At 39.2% G+C, this 17,902-nt stretch overlaps 1 protein-coding gene across 4 annotated transcripts in view; it reads left to right on the forward strand.

Annotated features, from left to right (window-relative positions):
• SLF2 (SMC5-SMC6 complex localization factor 2) overlaps nt 1-17,416 on the forward strand; it is a 52,760-nt gene extending 35,344 nt beyond the window's left edge. For 3 of the 4 annotated variants that reach the window (XM_019034578.4, XM_019034577.4, XM_055352754.2), the window contains exons 15-20: nt 86-173; nt 2,405-2,536; nt 3,005-3,082; nt 8,778-8,864; nt 11,737-11,805; nt 14,173-17,416. In XM_019034578.4, the coding sequence (XP_018890123.3) occupies nt 86-173; nt 2,405-2,536; nt 3,005-3,082; nt 8,778-8,864; nt 11,737-11,805; nt 14,173-14,208 (490 nt within the window). In that variant the 3' untranslated portion in view covers nt 14,209-17,416. Of the gene's footprint in view, nt 1-85; nt 174-2,404; nt 2,537-3,004; nt 3,083-8,777; nt 8,865-11,736; nt 12,926-14,172 lie in introns of those variants that run through there. The other variant, XM_019034576.4, reaches the window with a different exon arrangement.
• Nucleotides 17,417-17,902: the final 486 nt, after the last annotated feature.

Below are 17,902 nucleotides of genomic sequence, written 5' to 3' on the forward strand. Positions count from 1 at the left end.
CTAGAGCTCCTCTTGGCTCATTCATTTGCTTTTCAAGCAGTATTAATTAAAATACATTCTAAATACTTTTAACTTCTAATTCTAGGCAACTGAGACAGTGCCTCAGTCTAGTGATTATTTCAAAGCTTTTGGATGAGACACACGAAGATGTTCCTAATGCCAGTAATCTGCAGGTATAAATAAATATATTTTTATTTTTAATAAATGGGAGAGGTAATGAGAGGTGTAAGGAAAATTGATGAACCCTAAGTCAAAGGTCCTGGGGTCAGAGCTCAGCTCTTAAGCTTGATACTGTTCATGTAATCTCTAGCACACTTAACTAACAAGATCCAATTTTTTCATCTGTGAAATGGAGATAATATTGCACCCTCCACCACTTAGGGTAGTTGTGGACAATCAGATATGAATTAATGTATAAAGAAACTACTGGGAAAATCATAATGTGCAATTATGTGAATATGATTTCATTTATTGAATTAGTTCAGCTTTTCCAAGTTAGCAATTTTATCGCAAGATTAGAAATTGCAAAACCCTTGTACATTGATTGCATCTTTAACCTGTTTTAAAATGAGTCTTTTTAGATCATAGAGCTTAAATGTAGTTGCCCTCTAGTACTTGTTCAGTAAGAATATATCATGTATATATGAGAGTGTGGATAAACATGTCCAGCTGTTGCTGGGTACTGGTGGCACACACCTATCGTCCCAGCTACTTGGGAGGCTGAGGCCAGAGGATCCTTTGAATCCAGGAGTTCAAGTCCAACCTATGCAACATAGGGAGACCCTGTCTTTAATATATATATGAATGTTTTTAATTTAAAAAAATGTCCAATGGAAGTCCCACTCTGAGTAAAATTCTGAAGGCTTTTTATAAACATTGATAGCACTAATGGGGCTGCCCTTGGTTGGATTTGAAAACTCACCATAGGACAGGCACAGTGGCTCACGCCTGTAATCCCAGCACTTTAGGAGGCCGGGGCAGGCGGATCACGAAGTCAGGAGATCAAGACCATCCTAGCCAACACGGTGAAACCCCGTCTCTACTAAAAAAAAATACAAAAAAATTACCCGGGCATGGTGGCGGACACCTGTAGTCCCAGCTACTCGGGAGGCTGAGGCAGGAGAATGACATGAACCCAGGAGGTGGAGCTTGCAGTGAGCCGAGATCACGCCACCGCACTCCAGCCTGGGCAACAGAGCGAGACTCTGTCTTAAAAAAAAGCCCCATAGAACCTGATCTGGATGTCCCTTTTGTTCTTGTTTGAATTGCAGTTTGGTACAAGGTATGCCACCAGATCCTAGGAATTAAAACAAACGAAGATTTAGATTAGAGACTCTGCCCTTGAAAACATAATCTAATGGTTGAAACAAAATTAACCAACTCTTGTGGGTTAGTGTGGTAAGAACAGTAATCGAAGCATGTACGAGATGCTGTGGGATGGAGAGACTGATGGGCACAGCTGGTTTCTGCTTTAGTAGAATTGAGGTAGATTTGATTACAGATATATGGGGATCATGCTGGAGCTACCAGGGTAATTAGCAGATAGTTCTCATTCCTTTCATTGATATTTACTGCCTTCAAAAGAGATCCGGGGATAGGATTTCTACCATTTCTCCTAACTTTTGTTGTTCTGTTACTTTTTCCTTTTTTGCCCATGTAAAATAGAATAATTAACTGAATAATTACATGAATAATTAACCCTCAAACTCACTAACTGATATTCAAGTAACAATCTAGTTGTGATTTTTACTACAACTTCTTGTAGTTCTCAGAATTCAATGACTTCTAACCACAGAGTCAACTTTGTTGACTTTCAAATAATTTAACAGAGAAAGCATTCCCTGTGGCCTCTTATGATAATATCGTTTGGTCTCCTAAGCATTTATCCTAAGTTACAAGTACTAAATCTTTAACTTAAAATCCCTTTTTTTTTTTTTTTTTGAGAGATGTAGTATTGCTCTGTCACCCAGGCTGGAGTGCAGTGGCACGATCTCGGCTCACTGCAACCTCCACTCCGCATATTCAAGTGATTCTCGTGCCTCAGCCTCCCGAGTAGCTAGGACTACAGGCATGTGCCACCATGCCCAGCTAATTTTTGTATTTTTAGTAGAGGCGGGGTTTCTCCACGTTGGCCAGGCTGGTCTTGAACTTCTAACCTCAGGTGATTCACCTCCCTCGGCCTCTGAAAGTGTTGGGATTACAGGTGTGAGCCACCGTGCCCGACCACTTAAAATCCCTTTTTAAGCAATTCAGGGTTTTACATAAAGGGAAAATGGATATTGTTAAGTGTAAAGAAAGCTATAATAAAAGGACAAAATGAAAGAGTACACACTGGAAAAAATAGCCTAAGAAAGAACAACTATATTATTTAGCTTTGTTCAATGTCTCCTCTTTCTTTTGATAGGTATCAGTCCTACATCGCTATCTTGTGCAGATGAAGCCTTCTGATTTGTTAAAGAAAATGGTCTTGAAGAAAAAGACTGAACAACCAGATGGCATTATTGATGACAGTCTTCATTTAGAACTTGAAAAGCAGGTATCCAGTGCTAGAAGGTCTCAAAGAGTACATAGAAGCATAACTGTTATCAGCTTACTAACCATAGACTGATATGCAGGCATTTCTGGATTTGGACACTAGACACATTCTAGCAAACATAATTTTAAAGCGAATGATATTTTTAATTTATCACTGTCATGAAATTATTCCATAAATTTGAGAGTTGAAAATTTAGGTAAAAGGATGATTGTTGGTAATTTGCTCCCAAGAATATTTTTTGTAGCCCTTTATTAGGGCAGTCGTGAGGTCATGAATCATGGTAAAAAGAATGCACTTGAGTTAGAAATGAGAAAGCCTAGTTTAGATGCTTCGCTTTTACTTACTGACCAGCTGGGTTAACTTGACCATATCCTTTATCCTTCCTGGGCAATTTTCCTAATGTGTAAATTGGAATGACATCTATGCTAGCTAATTCATAGGTGTTAATTTTATTCATTTCTCTAACAGGCATATTACCTGACCTACATTCTTCTTCATTTAGTCGGTGAAGTTAGTTGTTCTCATTCTTTTTCTTCTGGACAACGGGTAGGTAGTGTTTAGTGTTGTTGCTGCTGTTTTTAAATAGGTGTTACTGATGATGGAATGAGTGAGCATGCTTTATATAGGAGAAAACTATATAAACTTTTCTTAATATAAAAGCTAATTGATTTAGCTCTAAGAATTCCCATGTATACCAGAAAGAGGGGCATGATAATGGTCTTGTAACTATATCGTATTGAAAAGAATTGTTGGCCAGGCGCCATGGCTCACGCCTGTAATCCCAACACTTTGGGAGGCCAAGGTGCGTGGATCACTTGAGGTCAGGAGTTCAAGACCAGCCTGGCCAACATGGTGAAACCCCATCTCTACTAAAAATACAAAAAAATTAGCCAGGTGTTGTGGCAGGTGCCTGTAATCCCAGCTGTTCGGGAGGCTGAGGCAGGAGAATCGCTTGAACCCGGGAGGTGGAGGTTGCAGTGAGCCGAGATTGCGCCACTGCACTCCAGCCTGGGCAACAAGAGTGAAACTCCATCTCAGAAAAAAAAAGAAAAGAATTGTCAGCAAATGTTAATTCTGTTTGTTGGAGTGGAACTTAACCATTATACTTTGGCAGCAGTATAATATATTCATAAGATACCAACATCACCAAATACCAAATGGGCTGGTGTTGTGCTGGACCCATATTGACTCCAGTAGAAATGGCAGTCAGGTGGCAGCAGGCTACACAGGAGAGCTGCTACCATCTGTAGAGACCATGCAGTTTACGTAGCATTTTCACTTAGCACCCTTTACCTAGCAACCTCCATGTAACCAAGAACAAAGGGCCTGCATCCCGTATGGCCTTACAAGGGATGAGCTGGGGGTTCAGATGTCCTTCATAGATAAGGAGTGAAACTCCATGTTGGCCACTCCCAGATTCTTTGGCTTGGGACTCCAATTACACATTCTTCTTAGACCATAGGTTCATTTTCAGAGTATGCTTAAGTTATTGCTGTCAGCTGCATCTGCCATACAGCCAGCTTTTAGCTCGTTTCTTCCCATTTCTTTGCCATTCCCCTTTTGTTCCTTTAGAAATAACATTTGCCTTCAAAATTAAACTGATGGTAAGGCAGGCTGCTTTAGAAATGCATTTCTAATATTCAGATTTTCATTTTGAATTATTCTATTCTTCCCATACTCCTGGGGAAAGATCTTGCTTAATTCCTTTTATTTCATATCTTAACTATTCCAATTCCTGTTTTAAAACTTAGGCCGGACATGCCGGGCACAGTGGCACACCCCTGTAATCCCAGCACTTTGGGAGGGTGTGGTGGGTGGATCACTTGAGGTCAGAAGTTCAAGACCAGCCTGGCCAACATGGTGAAACCCCGTCTCTACAGAAATACAAAAAGTTAGCCGGGCGTGTTGGTGCGTGCATGTAATCCCAGCTGCTCGGGAGGCTGAGACAGGAGAATCGCTTGAACCCAGGAGGCGGAGGTTGCAGTGAGGCAAGATCGTGCCATTGCACTCCAGCCTGGGCGACAGAGCGAGACTTCATCTCAAAAAAAAAAAACCTTAGTCTGGACGTGGTGGCTCATGCCTGTAATCCCAGCACTTTGGGAGGCCAAGGTGGGCGGATCACTTGAGGTCAGAAGTTCGAGACCAGCCTGGCCAACATGATGAAACCCTGTCTGTACTAAAAATACAAAAAAAAATTAGCTGGGCATGGTGGCAGACACCTGTAATCCCAGCTACTCTGGGGGCTGAGGCAGGAAAACTGCCTGAACCCAGGAGGTGGAGGTTGCAGTGAGCTGAGATCACACCACTATACTCCAGCCTGGGCAACAGAGGGAGACTCCACCTCAAAAAAAAAAGAAAAAAATACATAGTATCTCCTAGACATGATAGAAAAGACACAAGACTAGTTCTTATGTTTTTATAAATGCTGTTATATATAAAACTGTGTTTGCGGTTGTGCACAGTGGCTCACACATGTAATCCCAGCACTTTGGGAGGCTGAGGTGGGTGGATCACCTGAGATCAGGAGTTCGAGACCAGCCTGACCAACATGGTGAAACCCTGTCTCTACTAAAAATACAAAAATTAGCCGGGCGTGGTGGTGGGCACCTGTAATCCCAGCTACTGGGGAGCCTGAGGCAGGAGAATTGCTTGAACCCAGGAGGCGAAGGTTGCAGTGAGCTGAGATCACGCCATTGCACACCAGCCTGGGCAACAGGAGCAAAATTCTGTCTCAAAAACAAAAAGTGTTTGCTCTTCTGATTAGAAGCTAATATAGTCATCTGTAATGTTCTTACATGGTTTTTATATTTTATACATTTTTTTTTTTCGAGACGGAGTCTTGCTCTGTCACCCAGGCTAGAGTGCACTAGCACAGTCTTGGCTCACTGCAACGTCTGCCTCCCGGGTTCAAGCGATTCTCCTGCCTCAGCCTCCCAAGTAGCTGGGATCACAGGCGCCTGCCACCACACCCAGCTAATTTTTGTATTTTTAGTAGAGACGGGGTTTCACCATGTTGATCATGTTGCTCTCGAACTCCTGACCTTGTGATCCGCCCACCTCGGCCTCCCAAAGTGCTGGGATTACAGGCATGATCCACCATGCCGGCTATAAATTACTTTTTATGATTAAAAAAGTCAGTGACTGGGCATGGTGGCTCATGTCTGTAATCCCAGCACTTTGGGAGGCTGACTCAGGAGGATCACTTGAGCCCAGGAGTTCAAGAGCAGCCTGGGCAATGCCATCTCTATTAAAAAAAAAAAAAAAATTAGTGATTATTGTAAAACTTATATAAAGTAAAACCTGAAAGACTCCTACAATCCAGTGCCCTCCTGTAAATTTCTTCACAATTTACTAATATATTACATATAATATACTAACAATTATTTTAACAAAAATGTAATCATAGTATCATTTGCAACTTCCTTTTTTTCCTCTTTAAAAAAAAAAATTTTTTTTTTTTTTTTTTTGGGACAGTCTTGCTCTGTCACCCAGGCTGAAGTGCAGTGGCACGATCTCAGCTCACTGCAACCTCCGTCTCTTGGGTTCAAGCGATTCTCCTGCCTCAGCCTCCCGAGTAGTTGGGACTACAGGCATGTGCCATGATGCTGGCCAATTTTTGTATTTTTGGTAGAGACAGGGTTTCATCATGTTGGCCAGGCTGGTCTCGAACTCATGACCTCAAGTGATCCACCCGCCTCAGCCTCCCAAAGTGCTGGTATTACAGGCGTGAGCCACTGTGCCCGGCCTCCTCTTTAAGACGTTAGCACTTGGCTGGGCGCAGTGGCTCACAACTGTAATACTAGCACTTTGGTAGGCCGAGGCATGCAGATCGCTTGAGCCCAGGAGTTCAAGTCCAGCCTAGGCAACGGAGCAGCATGCCGTCTTTACAAAAAAAAAAAAATTAACCGGGCATGGTGATGCATGCCTGTAGTCCCAACTACTTGGGAGGCTGAGGCAGGAGGAACACCTGAGCCTGAGGAGGTTGAGGCTGCCATGCACTGTGGTCATGCCACTGCCCTCCAGCCTGGGTGACAGAGTGAGACCTTGTCTCAAAAAAATATATAAAAAATCAAATATTTGTACTTCTACCTAATAACTATAGTATTTTGAAACCTTTATTGATAAACAGTATGTTTTTTGTGATTGCACATAGTGTTAATATGAACATGCTTATTCATATATCTTTGCCCACTTCTGCAAGCATAGCTATAAGGTAAATTCCTAGAAGTAGAATTGTTAGATCAAAGTTTATAAATATTTCAAATTTTAATTATTTTAAATAGCTATTATCACATTTTCATCCCAGAAAGTGTTCATTTACATTCTCACCAAGTATATGTGAGAGAACTGCTTAGGTCTATACATTTCTAAAATTTAAGATGCATAATTTTTCAAAGAATTAAGTATGAACCTCTATTAATGAGAGGTTGTCTTGTTCCTATAGAAAAAAAAATAGGCCAGGTGTGGTGGCTCATGCCTGTAATCCAACACTTGGGGAAGCAGAGACAGGAGGATTGTTTGAGCCTAGAAGTTTAAAACCAGCTTAGGCAACATAGCAAGATGCTGTCTCTACAAAAAATCAAAAACAAAAACTAGCTAAGTGTGGTGGCACGTACCTGTAGTCCCAGCTACCCAGAAGACTGAGATGGGAAGATTACTTGAGCCTATGAGTTCAAAGGTGCAGTGAGCTATGATCCCACCATTGCACTCCAGCCTGGATAACAGGGCAAGACTCTCTTTTTTTTTTTGGAGATGAAGTCTCACTCTGTCACCCAGGCTGGAGTGCAGTGGCACAGTCTCGGCTCACTGAAAGCTCTGCCTCCCGGGTTCACGCCATTCTCCTGCCCCAGCCTCCTGAGTAGCTGGGACTACAGGTACCCGCCACCACGCCCGGCTAATTTTTTTGTATTTTTAGTAGAGACGGGTTTTCACCATGTTAGTGAGGATGGTCTTGATCTCCTGACCTTGTGATCTGCCCGCCTCGGCCTCCCAAAGTGTTGGAATTACAGGTGTGAGCCACCTCGCCCGGCTGACCCTATCTCTTAAAAAAAAAAAAAAGTCGCAAACTGATTTTGCTATAAGAATTCCCATATATACCAGAAAGAGGGGCATGATAGTGGTCTTGTAATCATGTCATATTGAAAAGATTATTTGTCAACAAATGTTAGCTCTGTTTGTTGGAGTGGAATTTAACCATTATACCTTGGCAACAGTATAATACATTCATAAGATACCAACATCACCAAATATCAAATGGGCCAGTGTTGTGCTGGCGAGTCGCAGTGGCTCATGCTTGTATCTCAACACATTGGGAGTCTGAAGTGGGAGGATCACTTGAAGCCATGCATTTGACACTAGCCTTGGCAACAAAGTGAGACCCTGTCTCCACAAAAAAAATTTAAAAATTAAAAAAATATTGGCTGGGCGTGGTGGCTCACACCTGTAATCCCAGCACTTTGGGAGGCTGAGGCAGGTGGATCACCTGAGGTTAGGAGTTTGAGACTAGCCTGGCCAACGTGGCAAAACCTGTCTCTACTAAAAATATAAAAACTAGCTGGGCGTGGTGGTGCACACTTGTAATCCCAGCTACTCGAGAGGCTGAGGCAGAGAATCGCCTGAACCTGGGAGCCAGAGGTTGTAGTGAGCTGAGATCGCACCACTGCACTTCATCCTGGGTGACAGAGCAAGACTCTGTCTCAAAAAAAAAAAAAAGAACTGGGCATGGTGGTGCATGCCTGTAATCCTAGCTAATCAGGAGGCTGAGACTGGAGGAGCACTTGAGCTGGGGAGTTCAAGGGTGCAGTGAGCTATAATTGTGCCACTGCACTCCAGCCTGGCACCAGAGCCAGACCACATTTCTTTAAAAAATTTTTTTCATTTTTTTTTTTTTAAAAGGCTAGCCGTTGTCTGAATATTTTGTTAGAGAGTATGTTAAAGGAAGGACTCTTTAAATTTCTGAGTACTATATTACCCAGTTAGAGCTCTGGGGTTAATTTTCATTAATGCGAGTTAATGCATAGCAAAACAACTTTTGTTAGTGTGTATTTTTTAAACTAGTAATCTTATTGTCATGGAAGCAGCTTTCACTGATACAACTACTATTACGTTGGATAGTTAATATCAGTCATTGCTAACAGGAATAATAGATTTTTAAATGATTTAGTTGTTCTAGCTGTATAATTTCTTTGTTAATTTGTAATGCTTCAGAATTGTTTTCATCCCTTGCATTTGTTTTGCACAGAAACACTTTGTGCTACTCTGTGGGGCTTTGGAAAAGCATGTTAAATGTGATATTAGGGAAGATGCAAGACTTTTTTACAGAACTAAGGTAAGTGTGTTCTTTCTTTTTTTCTTTTTTTTTTTCTTAATCTTGGTTACGTTAATATTGAAGGATAGAAGCATACAGGCCTATATTCAGAAAAAGAACATATAAGGCTAGGCATGGTGGCTCATGCCTGTAATCCCAATACTTTGGGAGGCTGAGACAGGAGGATTGCTTGAAGCCAGGAGTTCAAGACCAGCCTGGGCAACGTAGCAAGACTCCATCTCTACAAAAATTTTGAAAAATAGCCAGGCATGGTGTCATGCACCTGTAGTTCTGGCTACTTGGGAGGCTGAGGCAGGAGGAACACTGGAGCCTAGGAGTTTGAGGTTTCAGTGAGCTGTGAACACACATGGCACTCCAGCCTGGGAGATAGAGTAGGACTCTGTCTCGAAAACAAAAAGAAACATGTAAGATAGAAATAGGACTTTCTCTTTTAATAACAGAAATCAGCTCCTGCTAAATTAGTGTAGCTAAATTAAAAGTGAAAGGAAAAAAAATCTCAAAGCAAATACACTTTTCACTTTACTTTCTGTTCTGAAACTCCTGACACCCAAGGAGAAAAATACTTCTAGTACTAATGATACATATTTTTCCCCATTAAACAAATTAAAACCTTCATGCTTAAGTTACCATCAAGGATTGAAGCATTATTTAAATAAATATGTAAGTTATGAAACAGTGGCTTTGAAATTTTATGATGGTTGAAAACTTGTTTTATTCATAGAGTACAAATAGATTAGCTGTTATTCTTTGAACGTTTCATTGAAGAATATGTTAAAGGAAGGAGTCTTCAAATTTTTTTTTTTTTTTTTTTTTTTTGAGACGGAGTTTCACTCTTGTTGCCTAGGCTGGAGTGCAGTGGCACAAATTCGACTCACTGCAACCCCCGCCTTCCAGGTTCAAGCGATTCTCCTGCCTCACCCTCCCAAGTAACTGGGATTACAGGCGCCCACTACTATGCCCAGCAAATTTTTTTTTTGTATTTTTAGTAGAGACGGGGTTTCACCGTGTTGTCCAGGCTAGTCTCGAACTCCTGACCTCGTGATCTGCCTGCCTCGGCATCCCAAAGAGCTGGGATTAGAGGTGTGAGCCACCACACCCGGCCAGGAGTCTTCAAATCTTTGGGTCGTACAACACCTAGTCTGAGCTCTAGGGTGGAAATGATTTCAGCACTAAGCTTGCTAAGCTATTTTTCTTAAAGGTTTTATATACTCAAAGACAGTAGAAAAGCCAAATATATGAGTATGGAGTAGGAAAATAATGTTAGTATTAATAGAATGATTTGACAGTTTTTCCTGAAACATAAAATCAGACACTTTTAAAATACTTTTTTCTAAATACAAAAATGAGCCAGGTGTGGTGGTGCGTGCCTGTAGTCCCAGCTATTCAGGAGGCTGAGGAAGGAGAATCCCTTGAACCCAGGAGGCAGAGCTTGCAGTGAGCTGAGATCTCGACACTGCCCTCCAGCCTGGGCGACAGAGCAAGACTCTGTCTCAAAAAATAATAATAATAAATCAAACAAAATAAGATAATTATACTTTTTTCTAAAGATTTTTTTATTCCAAGATTATCTTTTAGCTTTGGTAATGTAATACAATGCTGATTCTTTTTGCCTCTTGTCTTTGGATAGTCATTGAATGTGAAGCCTCAGCTTTGTAACTTAATATCTTACATTAATTAGCTGCAAAGGTTAGTCATTTGAACAATGCCCATTCGGATTTAACATATGTATTTATTTTAGTAAATTTAAGTTAAATACAAAAATAAGCAACTAATGAAGTTATCAGATTTCTGATTTTCAAATACAGGTAGGGGATAGCTCTTTCCCCAAGAGTAGAACTCTAGTTTCAGAAGCACATTCTTTTGAGCATTCATTGACCAGAATTGCTGGCCTGTAGAACTTGGTAGTGGCTACTACTGACAGACATGCTAAAAGGGGACCACCCAAGTTTTATGTTTCTTAAAGACAAGGGCTTGGCACAGATTGTTGCCAGTGCTTCTCTTACTTAAAGTGGAAAGCGACACAGTGGTCTGTGGAAATTGCTTCAAGGGATGGTCCTGCTGAAATAGATGAGTTGCCTGCCTCTCCAAAAGCCTCTATTATAGAAAAGTTGGTGATTGTTTTGGAGAAATTTGAACTGTAGATGAAGAAAAAAGCATAGATTGTAATTTACTTTATAAATTTAAAGCTGCTATAAAATTCCTGACTTGTTTAAAACATTTTTCTCAAGCAGTTATGTTCAATAGCTAATTGAGAATCTCTAGAGTGATAAAGTTTGGGTTTTGTGTTAAAGTTTCAGTTTTGCACAGACACTTGCTAAACCTCCAAATGTAGGAAAATACTAGGTATTTAAAGGGGATTCATAGTACTTGGGCACAAGCATGGAGAGGAGTAACAGTGAATTTTGGATCTTCTAATAATGTGGAGAGGGACAAATAAACGTTTTTTTAATGGCCTTGATCTTTTCAAAGGGAAGCTGGGAAGGGAAGGCACAGAACAGCCAAAGCCTTGGGCCCTTTTGACACAAACCACCCTTCAGCTTCTCTGTCTGGTTGTTCAAAAGCCAGCGAGTTAAACTTAAGTTCCTTTGAAGGCAGAGAATGTGTTTTTGGGGATGATCTTTAATAACAGGAAAATTAAATCATAAGCATTCAATAGTTTAGATTATGATGATAAAGGAAAGTCTTATTAATTTCTCTGATTTGAAATCTCCTTCAAAAGATGAGTAGTTTATTTTCTCTTTGTTGACAGAAATCAAATTGAGTTGTTGAGTGTGGGCCTGTTGTAGCTGTCAGATATTTTGTGTAGTGTTAAGCTGATTGTAGGTGAGAATGTTTTAATCTGATCCCTTTTCCTGTTTTTGATATTTTTAAGGTGAAAGACTTGGTTGCCAGGATACATGGAAAATGGCAGGAAATAATCCAGAACTGTCGGCCTACTCAGGTGTCATTTTGTTATACAATTTCATTTATTCTTAATAGTTTTGCTGAATGGCACTCTTCATACTGTTTGAAGTAAAATAGGGTATAACGGTGCACTTGCTTCTAGTTATCTTAAGATAAACTGAAAACGCCAGTATAATACATGGTTTGTAATTTTTTTAGTTTTCGTTTGCTTTATATTCATTAATTTATTTCCAGAAGTGGTTGAGCCCATTTAAAAATATTACATTGCATCAAATGGAGGTTATTCAATTAAGAGCATTTTTAAGACAGATCTATTGAGATAGAATTCACATACCATAGATTTTACCCACTTAACGTGTACAGTGGTTTTTATTACATTGACAGAGTGAATAACATCACCATAGTCTAATTTTAGAACATTTTCATCACCCCAAAAAGAAATCCCATACCCATTAGCAGTCATTCATTCCCCTTTCCTCTACTACCTTGGTTCCCCTCCTGACTCCTCCCAAATCCTAGGCAAACACTAATCTACTTTCTGTCCCTATAGATTTCCCTATTCTGGACATCGGTAAATGAGATATACTATGTAATCTTTTGTAATTGGCTGCTTTCAGTTAATATAATGATAAGTGAATCCATGTTATAGCATGTACATCCCTTCTATTGCCAAATAATTTTCCACTGTATGGATATGTCACATTTATTTATCTACTTATTAGACATTTGTATTGTTTTCACATTCTGGCTATTACAAATAATATTTCCATGAACATTTGTATGCAAGTTTTTATGTGAATATGTGTTCTCAAATGAAACATTTGAAAAGGAAGTCAAATTGCTGGGCCATATGGTAATTCTATGTTAAGTGTTTTAAGAAACTACCAGACTGTTATCCAAAGTGACTGCATCATTTTATATTCCCACCAGAATGTCTGAGGTTTCTAATTTCTCCATATTCTCACCAACACTTGTTTTTACTAAAGCCATAGTAGGGAGTAGGGAAGTAGAATCTCATTGTGGTTTTAGTTTGCATTTCCCTAATTATTAATGGTGTTAAACATCTTCTCATATGCCTATTGGTCATTTGTATAGCTTTTTTGCAGAAATGTCTATTCAGATCCTTTGCCCATTTTTTTCATCCCATACTTCATTTCAAAAAGCCTATTTTTGAATATAGTTATTTGTCTTTTTATTATTGAGTTGTATGTTCTGGATACAAATCCCTTATTAGAGATATAATTTGTAAATATTTTCTTCCATTCTGTGTGTTGCCTTTCCTTTATTTTTATTTATTATGTATATATTTTTGACACTTTTTTTTTGATGTTATGTCTAAGGAGTCTTTGCCTAACTAAGAGGGACATTTTTTTTAACAGCTGCTAGTAAGTGTGCTAGCCTGCTTGTTTACAGAGTAACTGGCATAGGATTGTCTAAAATGACGCTTCTCCAATTTTAATGTACATAGGAATCAACTAGGAACTTGGTGAAATATGGATTCTGACTCATAGGTCTGGAGTGAGAACTGAGATATTCTATTTTTTTTTTTTTTTTTTTTTGAGACGGAGTCTTGCTCTGTCACCCAGCCTGGAGTGCAGTGGTGCAATCTCGGCTCACTGCAAGGTCCGCCTCCTGGGTTCACGCCATTCTCCTGCCTCAGCCTCCTCAGTAGCTGGGATTACAGGCGCCCGCCACCACACCTGGCTAATTTTTTTGTATTTTTTAGTAGAGACAGGTTTCACCGTGTTCGCCAGGATGGTCTGGATCTCCTGACCTCGTGATCCGCCCGCCTCGGCCTGCCAGAGTGCTGGGATTACAGGCATGAGCCACCGCGCCTGGCTGATATTCTGTACTTCTAGCAAGTTATCAGATTGATGCCAATGCTGCTGCTTCAGGGACTAAACTTTGAGTAGCCAGGGCCTAGAAGTTGCTTATATTTTATATCAAAATAATAGGAACACTGAATATTAAGTAGATAAAGCAATCTATTTTAAGTCTTTGAGAAATCTTATATTTATGTTTTGTTGTTTTTGTATTTGTTTCTAACCTTAATAGATTTTCTTTTAATGCTGGTCATGTACTCATGTGGTATTAAAACAGAAAATAATTTAATAGCAAAACTATACTAATCAGCTTAACATTATTTAATCTGCTTAACTAAGCCCCTCCATGTGTGCAGTGGTGAGAAAAACATCCTGCACTTATTTTTTACTGTTTTTTGTTGTTTGACTACTGAATGTGAAATTTGAATCTGATTACCATAAATTTTCAGAGAAGTCAATATAAAGATTTTATTACTTGTCTTATCAAAGCCCATTGTCTGATGATTAGTAGTTTTATAAGGATTAATTCATAATATGATTAAATTTTGCTTTACCCTCTTTTTTCTCCTTCCCTTTTTTAGGGGCAGCTTCATGACTTCTGGGTACCAGATTCTTAATAGGAGTTGCAGCAGCAAAAATATGAACCAAGAGAAATTCAATAAGAGCCTTTCCTAGAGGAGTAGAAAGGATTATTACAGAATCCAATGAATGCCAAGAAAATGTACAGCAAATGTGCCACTTGAATATCTAGTATGAAGCTGGTAATGAAGAAATTGCCATTTCTGAAGCAGATATGAAATATGATCTGCTTAATTGTTAAGGCAACTGACCTTTCAAAAGTGCAGTCTTATTAAAAGAGGGGAGGGGTAGAAGCAGAATAATAGTCACATGTCTAACCTGCCCCAGTTAACTCCTCTTGTTAAATTATAAGCCAATTATCTTTTTTAGATAGTATTTTTGTCACTTGGATAATCACAGGAAATATATAAGAAAAGAGCTTGGACTAACTTGAGAAGTTGGACATGGAAAGCAAGACCAAGTTCCAGTTGGGTTTAATTTTCCCTCTTGGTTATTTTCGGACACAAAGGGAATGCTTAAAACTGAGTTTAGTAATAAAAAGCATAAATCTCTTCTGTAACTTTTATAAACCACGGGGAGGTCTCAATCCATGCATTTTCCTTCATTACTCAAGATTATAAATCTGTTTTTAAAATACATCTAAACAAACAGTTGAGAAACAGAAGTTTGGCATGTTGTCAGATCCCCTTAAGAGGAAGAGGTTAAGCTGTAAAGTAGTGGTCCTGTTTTGATGCCAGAACATTCATATGCTGTTTGTTCTGGATTTCTTTTAAATGCATGTATTTTAAATACTGGTTAAATCTTAGAATCTTGGCTATATCTTAGAATTCTGGCTCTTGGTAACAATATTACAGAAGTCTATATTGTAAAAGCCTAAAGATCTGGACAAGTTTCCAACAACCTTGTTTCCATGAGTATATAATTTTGGCAGACACCTGAATTCTTTGGGACACTGTGTCTGTGTATGTGTGTGTGTGTGCGCGCTTGTATCTTGAAGTTGTTGCACTTCAAAACCACAGCTGCTGTAAATTCTTAAACACTGGAAAGCCATCCTTTGGTTTAAATGGTAGAGGGTTAGTGGAAGTGCACATGTTGTTTTTAGCCCAGGGGTAGTAACAAACTCTTACTAGCCAACTAGAAAATTATTTTGTTGACTAGATGTCCCTTTTAGGAGGGTTTGTTTCCTGAAAGAATGCCAACTTTTTTTGTTGTTCTTTCAGTATTGGCTTGAGTGACCTGTTCTCCTGAGTGCTCTAGTGTCTCCAGTTGTGGGGGGAAAGATGATGGAGGGGAACAGAAACTGGACTTGATGTTTGCGGTTTGAGAGGCAAGAAAATAAAATAACTTTCTACCTCTAAATTGAGGCTTAGGAGTAAAAAGCATTTTGTCCTAAATTTATCATTTAAAATAGCATCAGTAACTTTTGAGCTCATGTCAATCAAGCATTGGCAGTCAGAGATTTTATAGGGAAGACTAAGTAAATCCAGTTTCCAAGAACCTAAACTGATTGAGGCTCCAAGAGTCAGACCAACAAAAGTTTTATTCTGTGTTGTTTACTGGTAAGAATATTATTATCTTGATACTACCTCTCAAGGGTATTGTTACAAAATGCCACTTATGGTTAAAGAGATAGATACAAAGAGTTCTATTTGACAGAAGCTTGAAACTCTGGCATCTATCTGCCCAACGATGGGGGCTTTCGTTCTGTAATTTAATCCTTTGTAGATACATTATTTGTGTGTAATTTTATACGTGTTCATATTTTTCTCATTTTGCATTGTGTAAAGTGTACAAAATCTCAAAGTATAAAATACTGCTTATATTGCTTGTAATTCACAGTGTGTAAATATTTTCTAATTGTGTACATTGATGGGGGGGACAAGTGGGTTATTCAGGTTTTTTTTTAATGACCCTTTTGTATTGCAGTTTCAACAGATAACTGTCCATCAAATTTAAAACCACTTTGATACATTTTTATTTAACAGTTCCAATAAGAAAAAAATCTCTATTTTTAATTATATTTCTCCTTTAGAAAAAAAATACTTCATGGTCCCTTTAAAATAAATGGCCAGACCTCAGTTTAGGCCCTTGTATTTATGACTCTGGTAGAGGTCTTCAGACTCCAGGTCATAGTCCAGTCAGTATTTGTATTTGGGTTCTCATGAAAATTTTGTGACTCTCTTTTAGCACAAGTAGCCCGTGGTTTTTCTTCCAAATCAAGTATTTTACTTCTCCCTTGAGTCCCCATGCTTTGTCTCCCTCCTGCTGCTATTGCCCAGTGAATGGGATGGTAGAGAGGGAGAAATGTTCATTGCACAGAGAATGTCAGGCCACTTTGGGGACTTGGCAAACAAAGCTTGCACTGAGTGGTGGTGTGTTTGGCAATATTACTGTGCCAAAAATCACCTTGTCTAATTTTATGGATATGTATGGCAAACTTATTACCCTTCTTGCAAGCTGCACATTAAGGTACTTGTAAGTGTTTATGCTTTTGTGTGTAACTGTTTGCCTTTTCTAACTGCTTTTCTTGTTACTGAAAATATAATTCTACTAGTTTTATCACATTAAGAGGCTCTCCATGCACAAAATGCATTGATGTAGCCGTAAAGTAACAGCATTTGTACATTTTCTATCTCCTGATGGCAGTGGTGCCTTTGTCACCTTTTGGAAGGTTTGCATTTTGTTTCTGCTTTCAAGCGCAAATAGTAGCTTGCTTTCAGCTTCACAAAAATCTCCTCAAATGTAAAAGATACAAAATGGCGTGTTATCTCCAGGCTTAGTTGGAGTATTTGCATTTTTATTTTTATCAAAACAAATATAATTGGTGGGGACTGGCCAGTAATAATGTGTGGCGTCTTTAAGCCAAGGGTAATTTTTAAATTAAAAATGAAAATTTTAAGAGGTAGCCCATTTAACAAGCTACTGAGTTGGAGAATTAGGGGATGACTGTGGTGGTTTGTCACTAAGGAGGCAACAGTAGGGTCCAGGCGGCGGGGTACGTAGAGCAGTTAGCATGATCCATGGTTATTCCTTACTCATGAACAGTGTCGGCGCACCTCATTATCTGTGCATTTGTTTTTCCTGGGCAGTCCTGTCAGCCAGTTAATCCACCAGCTCTTAGGCAGTAAATACAGATTTTTTTTCTTTCCTTTTTTTTTTTTTTTAAAGATTTTATACTACATCTTGTTAAAGTCCTATGAATATGTGTGTGTGTGTGCTATTAAAACTGCTTTTTCTCAGTTTGAACATGTGTTTGGTAATATTTGTTTGGGAGTTGGGGAGGCTAAGTTATCTGGAATGCCCTGTTCTCTCAGCCCACCCCAGTCCCCTGGCTTTTAAACATTTCTTCTTGCTTTGGATTGTCCAGTTTTTTAGCTTGATGTCTCCTGTTTCTGGAAAACATAAAGCCACCATTGTACACAGTTCACTTTTATATAACCCAGTTAATTGCTGTATACTTTGCAATCAGGAATTCAGTAATCTCATTCTTACCTCATTCACTATGTTCATTCCACCATTCATTCTAACAATTGAGTCTCAACTACATACTAAGCACTCTTTTTAGGATTCAGTAAGGATTTGATGGTGAACAACATAGAGATCTCATGAATCTTACCTCCTGGTATCCAGGTTAAAATACTTTCTGTTCTTGGGCAAAGAGAATTAGAAACAAATACCCTTAACCTGACTCCCTTGTTCTTGAGCCCAGGACCAAGAAAGAAGAAGCTGTAC

The sequence above is a fragment of the Gorilla gorilla genome, chromosome 8, assembly GCF_029281585.2.
Source record: "Gorilla gorilla gorilla isolate KB3781 chromosome 8, NHGRI_mGorGor1-v2.1_pri, whole genome shotgun sequence".
Classification (NCBI taxonomy): Eukaryota; Metazoa; Chordata; class Mammalia; order Primates; family Hominidae; genus Gorilla; species Gorilla gorilla.